This window comes from Rhizophagus irregularis, chromosome 1, assembly GCF_026210795.1.
Source record: "Rhizophagus irregularis chromosome 1, complete sequence".
In the NCBI taxonomy this organism is placed as follows: Eukaryota; Fungi; Glomeromycota; class Glomeromycetes; order Glomerales; family Glomeraceae; genus Rhizophagus; species Rhizophagus irregularis.
The window spans coordinates 5,035,193-5,051,381 of NC_089429.1; the positions used below are offsets into that span (position 1 = coordinate 5,035,193).

Sequence of the window (16,189 nt, forward strand, 5' to 3'; positions counted from 1 at the left end):
CTTAATTCTTCACCTTTTTTTTTTTTGAGAAATAAAATATGTTAATGTAATATAACTGTGTACATGTTTGTATATGAATAAGCATAATCAAGATTTCAAAAGTATTATGATTTCAAAACGTAATCAATCGTACAATAGTGAATCACCGTTTCACAATCAAATTTAATCATGCGATCCCACATGAACCCCTGAATTCGAAGATATCTCCCTAATTGTAAGAGTTGCCTTTTTGATACAAAGGAAACTTTAAGTGTAATAAGTGGTACCCTATATTAGTCATCTTTTGTATATGTGATATCTCCTTATTGTCACCTCGGGCTGGGGATCAGGTTCCTTTTCATTGCACAAAATATTCAAAATATTACAAATATTTCAAATTTGGTGAATAATCTAACTTTTATTGTAACCCAATTCAAATATTTAGGAAACCTATTTTCATTGTTTTTTTTACTTAAACCGTATTTATTATTTCTACATAACAAAAAGATTTTTTTTTTTTTTTATTAAAAAATTTTTTTTCTTTTTATTTTTTTTTGAACGAAACCATCTTATCTTTTTTTAAAAATGATGAAAGGAATTTCTTTAGAACATGATTTTAGATTAATGATAAATAATCCAAAATATAGTGATATAGAAATTATATGTGAAGATAAAAAAAAATTATATGGTTCTAGAGCAATATTAGCAGCAAGATCCGAAATTTTCGATAAATTACTTTATAATGGAATGAAAGAAAGTTTTGAAAAAGAAATTTCTTTACCAGAAATTAATTCTTTTGCTATGAATATTATTTTAGAATATATTTATACTGGAAAACTTCAAGAAGATTCTTTAAATAAAGATAATACAATTGAAGCTTTTTTTGCCGCAGATTATTTTAATTTACCTGAACTTCAAAAATTTATTGTTGAAAATGTTAAGGAAAATTTAGAAAAAAATTATACTGATAATTATTCACCAGAATTATTATCTAGAGTTCGTGAAAAAACTAATGGTGATAATATTCTTCTTAATTCATTGGCTGATTCAGTAGCCGTTATTCCATTAAACAATCTCGAAATTGGTCGTTTATCTATCGCTGGTCTTAAGTACTTTTTAGAATATATACATCAAAAAGAAATTCCCTTTGCAACAACAGAATATGAAATTTTTCGATATAGTGCACTTCTTACGGCAAAACAAATTTCTTATGATGCATTTACAGATCTCGAGAAACGGTTACCGACATTAAAAAAAATGAGGGATATTAGTGATGATGATGATGATGATGATGATGATGATGATAAAGACGATGATAATGATAAAGATGATGATAAAGATAAAGATGATGATAGTCCAATTATTGAGAAGGATAGAATTGCAGAAGAATTTGAACCTTTGACTAAATATATTGATTTCAGGCGAATTGACGGTAAAATCTTAAATGATATTATTGATCCATTAGAAATCGTTCCTATGAAAACACTTTACAATGCCACTAAATATCAAGCAAAGCACGGTAATTCAAGTTTAAGTGATATTCGTGGAATTTCACCATCATTGTATAGGTTTACCGAATCCGATTGTGTTTGGAACGAATCATTTCACGGATCTTTAATTTCTCTTTTGGATGGTGGAAAAGTTGCTGAAGCTTCAAGTAGTGAACTTCAAAATGTCAGAGCAAACATTTTATGTTGTAAAGGTGTTTATGAATGGGATATAATTATTGAGAAATATTGTGTATTTACTTGGATCGGGGTATGTTCAGCAGAATCTAAGTTGGATTATGAAAGTTTTGCGGGATCACAATCTAATGCATGGATACTAGGTTCCTCTGGTGAATGTAGGAATGGCCAAGATACTTTCAAATATTGTTCTTCATTTGCTGGGAATTATCAAACAGTAACTGTTCATTTAGATATGACTCAAAAAACGATCGCTTTCACAGTTAAAGGTGAAAGACAATCGGAAGTATTGAAGTGGAATAATCTACCGTCAAAACTTTATCCAATCGTTTCAATATGTGAACCTGGAAGAATTCGAATTCAGCCTCACAAAAATAAATGTTAATGTTAATGTTTAGAAAGAAGAAAAAAAAAAATTTAATTAAATTTCAAGCTATTGTAACTTTTTTTTTTAACAACAATAATAAAATATAGAATCTTGTAATAAAGAAGTTTTATTCAATTATTTTTTTTTTTTTACTTTTTTAAAAAAATTTATTTTTGTTGATTCTAACATTTTTTTTTTTATATATAATATATAAGGTTTAAAGGTTTTCGTCGATTTGATTTAATAACGAATTGATTAAACTTTATTACTGATAATCAGTAAATGGGTAGATCAACGTTGTCACTAACAACATACACAGAATTTTTCGAAAAAAAAAATTGCCCACGACATCCTTTCTTGAAACGTGAAGTGATGGTGATCGTGATTGAGATGAATGATAGTTTATCTTCGTGTTCTCGATACTTCGATACTTCTTTACGATAAATGTCGTTCTAACGTTAAAAAACAGGAGAGAAGCGTGAACTTTAGTGATGGCCAAGTTATTTCTTGAATTATGAAAAATTACTCATAGGTTTTCTATAACATCATCTTTTAAGCAGCAAGGTCGACAAACTGTGATGAAAAAAAATTATTTTTAGAAACAATTCACGAAGAGTCTTTTAACTGAAGATAAGCTGTAATGATCACATTTTCTTCATCGAAAGACGTCTAGAAATTCATTGTTATACACGCTCAATAAGACGGAGTATTCGGAGGAAATACTTTATCATCAAGTACGTTAAATAGTGTATTTTATTTTATTTATTGCAAAAAAAAGTGAAATAATGATTTACTTGTGTGATCAATATGGAACTTGAATTAACTATGTTTTTCTTATTACAGAAAAGAACGGATTTAAACCTAAAGACAACAAGATCACACATTTTTTTAAAAAAATCTGATTCAAATCTTGATTCTTCATATAAATCATCAAATCTCTTATATGCGAGAAGGATTAATAATGGTAGTAGAGGGAATTGTTTAAATTGGGCGATTTTTATAGATTCAAATCACTGAGCTCAGTAAGTCAGTTTAATAATAGATATCAACATTGGATGTAAAATCCCGTCGATTACATTATTCTCACTATTGATAAAAAATAATTTTTTTTCTTTATTTAAAAATAAAGTAATTTTTTATTTTCCGATGATATAACCAACTAAAACGGATAACGACATCAAGATCGATATTCAATCATCAAATAGTGTTTTGATCCGAATGAATCCGTGATCTATCAATTCGATTCATAACGATACAATATACTTCAGACCTAACGCAAGGATTGTCACCAAAAACTTGATGATGCAAAAACCTAAGCCGAATATCTCATGATCACTGGTATATATATTCCAATTATTCATAATTACTCGAAAATCTTTTTGATATGGCTATTTATTTACGACCTTCTTTAATACGTTCTTTTAGACGTAGCCCAATAATTACTCTGAAACCTTCATCAAATCTTTTTATAGCAAATCCACATGTTACTTGTCGGAGAAATGGTTCAACAACTTCTGAAAATCGTGATGGTTTAAGTGAGTGTCTCTTTTTGGTATCTGTTTTACCTGTATTAAGTTATTGTTGACTTTTTTTTCTTTTTTTCTCCAAAGATATAAATAAATCTCCTACTACCACTAAATCTCCTATTACAACCGGTAAGTAGATTTATAAATTTTGAGTATATACTTTCATATGGATCACTGACTAAACATTTTAAATAGGAATTACGAAAGGATATTCATTAGAACAAGATTTAAGATCGTTAATAAATCATCTAGAACGTAGTGATATAGAAATTTTATGTAAGGATGGTAAAAGATTATTTGGTTGTAAAGCAATTTTAGCATCAAGATCAGAAATATTTGATAAATTAATTTATAAAGAAGGTAATCAAAAACAAATTTCTTTACCAGAGATTCAATATTCTGGAATGGAAAATATTTTAGAATATTTTTATACAGGATCAATTAAAGAATTTTTATCTCGAGATAATATACTTGAAACTTATCAAGCAGCAAAATATTTTAATATATCAACTATTCAAGATTTTATTATTAATGAACTTCAAAATATTTCAGAAAAGAATTATGAAGATAATTTATCACCAGAATTATTATCTAAAGCTTTAGAAATGATATTATTAAATGATGATGATAAAATTTTAAATTTATTAGTTAAATCATTAGCAATGATTCCATTAAATGATATTAAATATGATAGATTATCTATTAAAGGACTTCAATATCTTTTACAATATACATTTGAAAAAGAAATGAAATTTGCAACTACTGAATATGATGTTTTAAGATATAGTTCTATGTTGGCTGCAAAACAAGTTTCTAATCAAGCATATAATTCTCTTATGCAAAATTTTCCAACTTTAGATAAAGCAGAAGAACAGATTAAAAGATGGTTTAATTTTAGAAAAAGGTTTCCTAAAGGATGGTTCATCATAGATCGTAGAAAAATTATTAAAAAATTAAAACCTCTTATTAAATTTATTGATTTTAAACGAATCAAAAAAGAAATCATATATAATATCATTATACCATTAAGAATTATTCCAAATGAAATAATTGAAAGTATAGATAAATCAGGTTCAAAATTAAATGATATTAGAGGGATACCAGTATTATATAAAAAATCTACAAAATTTGATTATATATGGGATGATGTAATTTGCGGTCGAGGTCTTAAAATTAAGGATAATGGAAAGGTGGTACAAGCAACAAATGATATGATTTTTAGACAAAATGTTAGAACTATTAAGGGATTAGAAAAAGGTATTTTTGAATGGGAAATCATTATTGAAAAATCTTGTGAATATACTTCAATCGGTGTATGCGGAATAGAAAATTTTGATCAAGAGATCTGGGCGGGATATCAATCTAACGGATGGGTATTAAATTTCAATGGTTATTGCTATAATTCTGGAAAATGTAATTATTATTGTGAACCATTTACTAAGGATGGTACCAAAATTATAGTTCATTTAGATATGAATTTAAGGACCTGTGCATTTACAGTCAATGGTACAAAGTATCCAGAGGTATCAGAATGGAATAATTTACCATCGAAGCTATATCCAGTAGTATCATTATGTGCTTCCGCTCGATGTCGAATTCAACCTCATCAAACATATGACTCACCAAATCAAAAAGATGATTGATAGGACTAAAATTTAAGTTGGAAATTTTACAAATTGGTTGTATTGACCAAGCTTATGTTAATGAATTTAATAAAATAAATGTGGTACTTTAAAAATAAGTAAATAATAAATAAATTCGTTAATACTAAATTTCTAAATGATTAATATTTAATGATTTCTGTCATTTACTCATGATGAGTATTTTATAAAATTTATTTTGCCAATCAAAATCAATAGAATCCGCGAATACGTTAATTCATCAATATTACAAAATATATACAGTATGATTGTTGCTATTGATCGCAGTATCTTTTATTGACCGTAATAGTGTTCACTTCGAAAAAAAAAAGACCAAGAAACTTCGTACCATTTCACGCTTATTAACCGCAGTAGTAAACGATTGTTACTATTGATTGCAGTAGTATCTTTTAATTGACCGTAGCAGATACCATAACAGTAAAAGGAAAGTTCACTTTGCCATAAATTCTAAAAATAATATAAATAGACCAAGAAATTTCATAACATTTTTGATTTCTACATCTTTGTGCATGGGTAATAACTGCGCTAGTGAGGATTTTATCTGAAGCCAGTTGTTTGCTGTTTGCAAACTTCCCAATCGCATCATCTTTCGCAATAGTCGGAAGAGAATTTTTTGAAAAGGGGGAACCCTATAAGAAATTTTAGCGGGTTGGGAGTGAAGTGTAAATAATTTTTTTTTATAATTCGTATAGTACATCATATTTATTATGCTTACTACTAAATAACGCTACAATATATTGTTACGAAATCCAATAATATTCGCATCAGTATAAATTATAGAAATGCGTGAAAAAAAATTTAAATAATTGGTTAACATAAGAATAACTTCATTACTTCTCTTAATTTAAATGACTTAATATATACCATCTGTTCGACAAAGTTTAAAAAAACAAATATTTTTTTTGATCTCGTAAAACTTCAATTAACAAACATTTTTTTTAATTTCATCGAAAGGATATAAGTAATAATATATCGGATTATCGGTCAATATTGTGTCTCCTCATTTTTTGGAAATTTAACGTGGGGAAAGTTTATCAACTTTATCATTTATGCGTCTCTTTATATGATGATATACATCATTTTTTCCCGTATACCCATACATGTAAATTATTTATTACGTACATTTTTATTTCTTTTGAAATTTTAGTTTTTTTTTCTTCTTCGGAATTTGGGAATTTGTCACATTCATTAAAAAAAAAATGATTTACTGCGGCATATTTATTCAATATCAATAAAATCCACGAAAGCGTTAATTCATCAATATTATAAAAAAATATATGTATACACATGGATATTTATACAAAATGTTTATTTTAAAATTTTAGTTTTTTTTTTCGCTCATCATATAATGATTTGCTGCGGCATAATATTCTAAGAGCAAACAGGAGTAAACCGGATTACTTAAAATAATATGAATAAGTATTTAAAATTTTGAGAGTTTACAACAATCAAGTCTCGGTTAGTATAGTGGTTAGTATCCCCGCCTGTCAGGGTATCCAGCACGCGGGAGACCGGGGTTCAATTCCCCGACCGAGAGCAAAATTTTTTGAATTTTTCTGCGGAATTTTTTTTTTTGATTTTTTCATGTTAAAATGAATATTGTATACTTGATAATGTGATCACTAAACAAAAATTTATTATAAAAACTACAGTTTAGAATTATTAAAATAATATCGTTTATTTAATAAAATTGAAACAGTCCCGATATACAGTGTAAATCAAAATAACTTTACGATATATCTTTAGCTTTAGTAGAATAATAATCGGAAAAGCACATAAAAAGGTAAAGTAATGAAAATATTAGTTCATTTTCAATATCATTTCAAAAATTCGGTTGGGATAAGTAAGATTAGAGGCTCCGAATAAGTTTTTTACTTTGCCACATTTAAATTACTTCGTAAGTATTTGTTGGGTGACGTCACCCAAAATTGTTTCGGTTATTTAATAACATTTTCGTCATACAACTTTAAAATTATTGTCAAATAACTAGCTGTAACCTGTTGCGTTGCAACAGAATTAAATGAGTTTAAATCAATATAATCAGCGTGAAAAAAAAGTTTGCAAAAATTTCGGAATTTTACCGGCAAAGCATAACAATTCCGGAAATTTATTTTTTCAACAGGAATATGACCAGAATTAAAAATATCTTAATTTATTTTTAAAATATACCGGAAATCTGGCCGGGATCATAAAATTTTACCGGATTTATCAAAAATTTACCGGAAAACCCGGCTAAATTACAATAGATTTTTCACGCTGAATATAACAATAAAATATTTAAATAAGATAAAAATTCATAAAAAAAATATGTATAAAAATAAATGAAAAATTTCAAAAAAACTGGAATAAAAATATTAAAAATTATTAAAAATTTCGGTTAACCGAAAAAAGAATAATATTAAAAAAAAGATCCGATCTTCAAAAGTGACCGAAAAAAGGTGGATGATGCGATCAACCGCAGCAGCGATTGAATGTTCTGAACGTACACGTGACCCTACAGCCAATCAAATTATTCAAATCATAATAATCATCAACCTATGTCAAACGAGGTGTGTCAGGTGCGTCGAATGATTAGCCTTCCAAAAATCAGCCCATACGCGCAGACGAATCACAATTCAGTAATATTTATGCAGATTAATCTAAACGTTACCGGTTACACATGAATTTTTTTAATTATATAGATTATTAAGGGGATGGCCAGAAATGACGTCATTTCCCAAAAGTGGGACATGTTGATGTTACACACCTTCCATTTTTAGACACTTGTAGTTAATATAATTCTAGCCAGAAATTTTACATTTCCTAAAATGAATGATGACATAGGGGGAGGGGGTCAAAAATCCTAAAATTTAAATTACGTCATTTCTGGCCTGAAAGAGTCTATGAAGAATTTGCCAATATAAAAGGGTCCAACATAATTATAACAATTTATTCATTGTTATACGCCGTTTTCAAAAAAGTGTACAGATCATAAATCACGAGATTTCCCAGACTTCCCTCTTTTTTCAAGACTTACCTTTTTATATAAAAGATTAATTTTACGATTAATTTGAATTAATGATCAGATTTTTCGATTTCTTGATTCCCCCGTATACATAAAAATGAGCTGGTCAACCAAAATTATTCGGAAATCAGTGCATGAACTGTTTATTTTGCGAATAATTTTTTTTTCACTTGTGTATATGCCACATAATTAATTATTTAAATTATAACACAACATATTTAGTTTGTATCCTTGTTGATCTTTCTAAACCATAAATGACTAATTTTATGATCAGTTTGTTTGATTACAATTGTCACCTTCCCTTTTTGAATATAAACATGATTTTAATAGGAAAAAGTATAGGTAATAGAAATTTCAAACTTTTGTTTCATTACAAAGAAAAAATTTCAAAAAATTCATAAAAATGACGAGAGGATATTCATTAGAAAATGATTTAAGATTATTATTAAATAATCCAAAGTATAGCGATATAGAGATTTTATGTAAAAATGAAGAAAAATTATATGGTTGTAGAGCGATTTTAGCAGCAAGATCCCATGTATTTGATGGATTACTTTATAATGGGATGAAAGAAAGTTATGAAAATCAAATTTCTTTTCCTACGATCAATTATTCTGCGATGGAGATTATATTAGAACATACTTATACTGGATCAATTAAAGAAGAATATTTAACAAAAGATAATATAATTGAAGCTTTGTATGCTGCGGATTATTTTCAATTATTAGAACTTCAAGATTTTATTATGACAACTCTTAAAAATACCTTAAGAAAAAATTATACAGATAATTATTCACCGGAATTATTTTCTAAAGTTGTTGAAATAATACCATTAACTGAAGATAATATTCTTCTTAATTTATTGGTTGAATCAGTAGCAATTATTCCATTAAATACTATTGAATTTGGTCGATTGTCTATTGCAGGTCTTGAATATCTTTTATTTCGTACACATGAAAAAGAAATACCTTTCGCGACACCAGAATATGAAGTTTTTCGATATTGTGCTATTCTTGCAGCAAAACAAGTTTCTAATGACGCATATAAAACTCTTATGGAACGTTTACCAACCTTAGATTTAATAAAGGATTCAATAAAATCAGAATATAAATATATTATCAATCGTCAAATAGTCGCTAAAGAATTGGAACCTTTGGTTAAATTTATTGAATTTAGACGGATCAAAGGTCATATATTAGTTGATATTATCGAACCATTAGAAATTATTCCACCTGAAATCATTTTAAATGTCTATCGTCATAAAACTAAATCAAATATTTCTGATTATAATAATATTCGTGGAATACCATTTGATATTATGTGGGATGAAACAGCATGTGGATCAAAACTTATTATAGAGGAAAATAGAAAAATCATACATGCATCAAATGATTGTGATCTACATCAAAGTATTAGAGGTAAAATGAAATTAGAAAATAAAGGTATCTTTGAATGGGACGTTATTGTTGAAAAATATTGTGATTATACTTGGGTTGGAATATGTTCATCAGAAAATTTTAATTATGAAACCTTTGCAGGAAAACAACCTACTGGTTGGGTATTAGGTTCCAGTGGTTATTGTTATAATTCTCATAATAGATCAAATTATTGTCCATCATTTGGAGGTGGTACAAAAATTACTGTTCATTTAGATATGGATAAAAGAACTTGTGCTTTTACAGTTAATGGTATAAAATATCCGGAGGTATCAGAATGGAATAATTTACCATCAAAACTTTATCCGGTAGCATCATTATATTATCCTGGTCGTTTAAGAATTCAATCTCATCAAAAATCTGAACCATCTTGAGATATTCTTGAATATTCGTTATTAAAGTAAATAGTTAACTGATAACAACTATTAAAACTTTAATAATCTATAAATAAATTCATTTTTTACGTTAAAAATGACTTTGGAGAAAATTTATAAATCACGAAAGTTTCCAACTTTCGTATTAATAATCTAAAATCAACGCTTACATTCAAAAAGGAAGAATATACTTTATGCGGTAAAATTTATCGTCATAAAATCGTCAAAACCGGAAAAGATTAGTCATTTGTGGCTTAGAAAATCAATGGAAGATCCTAATCATGGGATACATAATAAAGGCGCAGCTAAATACGGAAAAAAATTCTCACCATAGAAAACCGTATTTTTTTCCCAAACATTTTCTTAAAAAAGGATGAGAGGATATTCACTAGAACAAGATTTAAAATTATTAATAAATAATTCAAAGTATAGCGATTTAGAAATTTTATGTGAAGATGGAAAGAAATTACACGCTTGTAGAGCAATTTTAGCAGCAAGGTCCGAAGTATTTGATGGTTTACTTTATAATGGAATGAAGGAAACTTATGAAAACCTGATTTCTTTTCCAAAAATTAATTCAGCTGGAATGGAGATTATATTAGAATATATTTATACTGGATCAGTTAAAAAAAAATCTTTTACAAGAGATAATATAATTGAAGCTTTGTATGCTTCAGATTTTTTTCAATTAACAGAACTTCATGATTTTATTATGAAAACAATTAAGAATTCTAATTTCGTAAAAAATTATTCACCAGAATTATTATCAAAAGTTGTAAATATAATGCCATTATCAGAAGATAATATTTTTCTAAATTTACTGGTTGAAGCTGTAGCGGCTATTCCATTAAATACTATTGAATTTAATCGATTATCTATTGCGGCATTACAGTATCTTTTATTTCGTACACATGAAAAAGAAACAACATTTGCAACCTCAGAATATGAAGTTTTTCGATATTGTGCTATTCTTACAGCAAAACAAGTTTCCAATGATGCATACAAAACTCTTATGGAATGGTTGCCAACCTTAGAACAGATAGAAAATTCAGTCCATAAAATCGACAACAAATCCATTATTGATCATCAAAAAGTTGCTAAAGAATTGGAACCTTTAATTAAATTTATTGATTTTAGACTAATTAAGACTCACATATTAGCTGATTTTATTGAACCACTAGGAATTGTTCCGACCGAATTGGTTTTAAGTGTTTATAGACATAAAGCTCTATTGAATAATTCAGACTTAAATGATAATCGAGGAATATCATTTTATAGATTTAATGAATCTCTTCTTGCCTGGGATGAATCGGCGTGTGGATCAAGCCTTATTATTGAGGGTAATGGAAAAGTTGTACGTTCATTGGATGCTCTTAAATTCAATAGCCAAAGTGTTAGTGCTAAAGTAATATTAAAAGATAAAAGAATCTTCGAATGGGATGTCATTATCGAAAATGATTGTGGTTATTCTTGGGTTGGAATATGTTCATCAGAAAATTTTGATTATGAATCCTGGACAGGAAAACAATCTACTAGTTGGATATTAGGTTCCAGTGGTAATTGTTATAATTCTGATAATAAATCAATAGGATATTGTCCGCCATTTGGAGATGGTACAAAAATTACTGTTCATTTAAATATGATTAAAAGAACCTGTGCTTTTACAGTTAATGGTACAAAATATCCGGAGGTACCAGAATGGAATAATTTACCATCAAAACTTTATCCGGTAGTATCATTAAAATTTCCAGGTCGTTTACGAATTCAATCTCATCAAAAAATTTGATTTATACACATGTATTGAAATATCTTTGGAATTGTTGTGTTTATTTATTTAAACAATTAATTCGCAGAACGTACTGTAAGAAATTTTACAATGGGATTTATAAATAAAATTATTTATTTATTTTTCTTGCTAAATTAAGACTTCAAGAAATTTAAAATCATGAATAAGTTTCTACCATCTTTCGTTTTAATAATTTAAAATCAACGCTTACATTCAAAAGGAAAATATACTGTATACGGTAAAATTTGTCGCCGTAAAATCGTCAAAGTTTATTGAAAAAAAAAAATTTTACAAAACGATAAGAGGATTTCATTAAAAAAAAGATTATTAAATAATCCAAAGTATAGCTATTTAGAGATTTTATGTAAAAATAAAGGAAAGTTATGGTTAAAGAGCAATTTTAGCAGCAGGATCCTAAGTATTGATAGATTAGAACCAACTATTCTGCGTTATATTAAAATTTTATTAAAAACATTCGAGTTCCAAAGAAGGCGCAGCTAAATACGGAAAACGGAAATATTTTTCCCCATAGGGATAATGAAACATAGTACAAACTTATACATAAATAAATTCCCCACATTGAACAACGTATTTTTTTCTTAAACATTTTCTTTAAAAAATGACGAGAGGGTATTCATTAGAACAAGATTTAAAATTGTTAATAAATAATCCTAAATATAGCGATTTAGAAATTTTATGTGAAGACGAAAAGAAATTGCACGCTTGTAGAGCAATTTTAGCAGCAAGATCCGAAGTATTTGAAAGTTTACTTTATAATGGGATGAAGGAAAGTTATGAAAATCAAATTTCTTTTCCAAAAATTAATTCCGCTGGAATGGAAATCGTATTAGAATATACCTATACAGGATCAATTAAAGAAGAATTTTTAACAAAGGATAATATAATTGAATCTTTTTACGCTGCTGACTATTTTCAATTACCAGACCTTCAGGATTTTATTATGAAAGTTTTCAAAAATACATTAAAAAAAAATCTTACAGAAAATTATTCACCAGAATTATTATCGAAATTTGCAGAAAAAATGCCATTAATAGAAGATAACATTCTATTAAATTTATTGGTTGAAGCGGTAGCAATTATTCCATTAAATACAATTGAATTTGGTCGATTGTCTATTGCCGGTCTTAAATATCTTTTATCTTGTACATATGAAAAAGAAATGACTTTTTCAACACCGGAATATGAAGTTTTTCGATATTGTGCTATTCTTGCAGCAAAACGAGTTTCTAATGACGCATATACAACTCTTTTGAAACGGTTACCTACCTTAGAACAAATGCAAATGGATAATTCAGTTCAAGTAAAAAATAAAATTATTACCGATCATCAAAATGTTGCTAAAGAATTGGAACATTTGGTTGAATTTATTGATTTCAAGCGAATTGAAGGACAGATTTTAACCGATGTTATTGATCCATTAGAAATTATCCCTTCTAAAATAATTTTAAATGTTTATCGAGACATAGTAAGGTTAAATAATTCAAACTTAAATTATATTCGAGGAATACCAACGATGTACGTTTGGGATGAAAAAGCATGTGGGTCAAATCTTATTATTGAGGATAATGGAAAAGTCGTACAAGCACCAAATAAATGTAACTCACAACAAAGCGTTAGAGGTAAAATGGCATTAAATAAGGGCATTTTTGAATGGGATGTCATTGTTGAAAAAAGTTGTAATTATATTTGGGTCGGAATATGTTCATCAGAAAATTTTAATTATAAATCCTGGGCAGGAGGCCAGTCTACTGGATGGGTATTAGGTTCCAATGGTGAATGTTGTAAAATTATATCAAGAAATTATTGTCCGCCATTTGGAGATGGTACAAAAATTACTATTCATTTAGATACGAATAAAAGAACTTGCGCTTTTACAGTCAATGGTACAAAATATCCGGAAGTATCAGGATGGAATAATTTACCATCAAAACTTTATCCTGTAGTATCATTAAGATTTCCAGGTCGTTTACGAATTCAAACTCATAAAAAAATTTGATTCATACAGTAGTTGTATTGAAATATCTTTGGAATTTATGATAATTAATTCGCAGAACGAAATTTCAATATCTTTGCTACTACCGCAATAGTTAATTGATGAAAAAATTCTAAAATGTGATTTATTAATAAAATTTATTATTTATTTTTACTATTAAATTAAGATTTTCAAGAAATTTTAAAAATCATGAATAAGTTTCCTTCTTTCATATTTATAATTTACTCTAAAATCACGTTTAAATCGTCAATACCGGAAAAGATTAGTAGTCACTTGTAGCTTTGATTAAAACGGGTTTAATTAAAAAAATTTTACAAAATCGATGAGAAGATTTCATTAGAAAAGAGATTATTAAATAATTCAAAGCATAGTTATTTAGAGATTTTATAGATTTATGTAAAAATAGAGAAAGATTATATGGTTACAGAGCAATTTTTAGTAACAGGATCCGAAATATTGATAGATTAGAAACCCGTGATTTGTTACCATGCAGTTAAGAAATCGCCATCAAATCACAACGATATGTGACGACATGTCTCGTGAAATTGTCATCTTTATGAAGTTGTAAAATGCTATTAAATAGGTGGTAAATAACATCGAAAATTAGTAGTGAAAATTGAGAAAACTTAACCTAGACCGGGGGTTTAGGCTTCTTATCCTAGACCTGGGGGTCCAGACCTCTTATCTTAGACCTTGTGGCACAGCTGATCATTATCAGCCTCATTTGTTTATTTACCACCATTTTTTTTTTTCACACGAAATAAACGCTACGCTCACTCTCTTTCTTACCTGCTCTTTCATTTGGTTTTTTTCTTTATATTATTTTTTTCTACACAAATTATTTTTCTTTTTTTTTATAATAAATATTTTTTATTACCATTATTTTCATAATAGTGTTTATTAGAACAATAAAAAATCTTTTTTATCAAAAATTTTAAATCTAATAAATACAAAGTGTTCTTTCTCTAATAATTACGCTTTAACACTTGCAATAGGTAAGTTTATTCTGGTTTCTTTGAGTTTTGGATTAAATTATTACGGTATGTATTGTTTGAAACTTTTTTCAACTAAAGTTTGTGATTTTACTAACATGTACGTGCTTTTTGTAGATTTTCATGGTATAATTTTAGCATTCTGATTAAATTAATTGGCTTTGGTTGGTATGTTGAAAATAAAATTGTTTGAATACTCGTATTTACAAAATTTCAATGGAAATTTGTGAAATATTTTCACTTTAATAAGTAATAATGGTATTTTTTTTAATACAAGGTTATTTTGTAAGGAGAGAATAAATAATAATATAATAGATAATTCTTTACCCAGTTGTCAAATATTTGATAAACACTTCTAATATTTGGTTTAGTTTAATTTTTTGTCATAAAATATTCCAAGAAAAATGCTCATACTTCGTATCTCGTTGTGAAATATTGCTTTAATAAAAAAATTAATTTAAAAATCTCGAAAAATTTCTATAAATGTTACGCGCGTATTAGCGTATAAGTATTATAAAAAAATTTATGAAAATTTCTAAGATAAAAATGTTACGCGCGTATTAATGTATATATTATAAAAAAAAATTTATGCTGATAAAAATGTTACGCAGTACATCGTGAAAAATTTTCTAAGATAAATGTTATGCAAAAATAAGTCTTGTCCAATGGATTTCGGTGGCTGATTAAACCAATCATATTTAAGGAGGGTCTAGGATAAGAAGCCTGAACCCCGGGGGTCTAGAATAAGAAACCTGAACCGGGGGTCTAGGATAAGGACGCTCGTGAAAATTAATCTATGACATCGGAAATAGCCTTATGTATCATGTGATACAAGTAATATTATAAAATGATAATCATTAGTATAAACCAACGAAAATCTTTCCTTTCGCTCTTTACCTTTCATTTTCCCCCATTCCTTTCCTTCATTTTTCTCTTCATTCCTTCTCCCCTTCATTGTTTTGTATCTTTTTTTTTTAAAAAATTGTTTTATAATTTGCTTAAAAAAAAATTACTTTTCTTTACGGTTTTTTTAACGTCATATTTTAATTTTTTTTAAAAAAGATAAATCTCGGTTTTCTTCCCTCATCCTTTCTTTCTTCTCTCGTATTTTATTTAAAAAAGACTTTTTTTTTAGGCGGCTCCCTCTGACATTTTGTAAGTTTTAGAAAAAATTTTTTTCTTTAATTTATTTTAATGAACGGTCAATAACAGTTCGTTTTTTTTCAGGTAGTTCTTCGGGTCTCTTTGGACGCGTGGGATTTCATTTTTGATAATTATCCTAACGAACTTTCAAATTTTATCTTTTTTTAGACGCACATGGGAAAGAAAATCGAGGTTATATGTTTTTCGAATTTAATTCTTTTA

At 27.6% G+C, this 16,189-nt stretch overlaps 5 protein-coding genes across 5 annotated transcripts; all 5 read left to right on the forward strand.

Moving 5' to 3' along the window:
- Nucleotides 1–437: 437 nt before the first annotated feature.
- Nucleotides 438–2,171, forward strand: OCT59_001037 (uncharacterized protein). The gene has a single exon (XM_025319646.2). It carries the CDS (start codon nucleotides 565–567, stop codon nucleotides 2,047–2,049), a length of 1,485 nt encoding a protein of 494 aa, XP_025173285.1. The 5' UTR covers nucleotides 438–564; the 3' UTR covers nucleotides 2,050–2,171.
- A 1,244-nt stretch (nucleotides 2,172–3,415) lies between these two features.
- OCT59_001038 (uncharacterized protein) lies at nucleotides 3,416–5,200 on the forward strand (the record flags this gene model as incomplete). The annotated part of the gene is made up of 3 exons (XM_025319647.2): nucleotides 3,416–3,566; nucleotides 3,642–3,686; nucleotides 3,753–5,200. 3 exons carry the CDS (start codon nucleotides 3,416–3,418, stop codon nucleotides 5,198–5,200), a joined length of 1,644 nt encoding a protein of 547 aa, XP_025173286.2.
- A 3,425-nt stretch (nucleotides 5,201–8,625) lies between these two features.
- Nucleotides 8,626–10,032, forward strand: OCT59_001039 (uncharacterized protein; the record flags this gene model as incomplete). The annotated part of the gene is made up of 1 exon (XM_025330572.2): nucleotides 8,626–10,032. The coding sequence occupies one exon, from the start codon at nucleotides 8,626–8,628 to the stop codon at nucleotides 10,030–10,032; it is 1,407 nt and encodes a 468-aa protein (XP_025173287.1).
- A 344-nt stretch (nucleotides 10,033–10,376) lies between these two features.
- Nucleotides 10,377–11,949, forward strand: OCT59_001040 (uncharacterized protein). The gene has a single exon (XM_025333336.2). The coding sequence runs from the start codon at nucleotides 10,406–10,408 to the stop codon at nucleotides 11,816–11,818; it is 1,413 nt and encodes a 470-aa protein (XP_025173288.1). The 5' UTR covers nucleotides 10,377–10,405; the 3' UTR covers nucleotides 11,819–11,949.
- A 488-nt stretch (nucleotides 11,950–12,437) lies between these two features.
- OCT59_001041 (uncharacterized protein) lies at nucleotides 12,438–13,977 on the forward strand (the record flags this gene model as incomplete). The annotated part of the gene is made up of 1 exon (XM_025311276.2): nucleotides 12,438–13,977. The coding sequence occupies one exon, from the start codon at nucleotides 12,438–12,440 to the stop codon at nucleotides 13,833–13,835; it is 1,398 nt and encodes a 465-aa protein (XP_025173289.2). The 3' UTR covers nucleotides 13,836–13,977.
- Nucleotides 13,978–16,189: the final 2,212 nt, after the last annotated feature.

Bases quoted from the DNA above. Each gene is read 5' to 3' on its own strand.
- OCT59_001037 (XM_025319646.2), top strand. From the start codon at position 565: ATGATGAAAGGAATTTCTTTAGAACATGATTTTAGATTAATGATAAAT.
- OCT59_001040 (XM_025333336.2), top strand. From the start codon at position 10,406: ATGAGAGGATATTCACTAGAACAAGATTTAAAATTATTAATAAATAAT.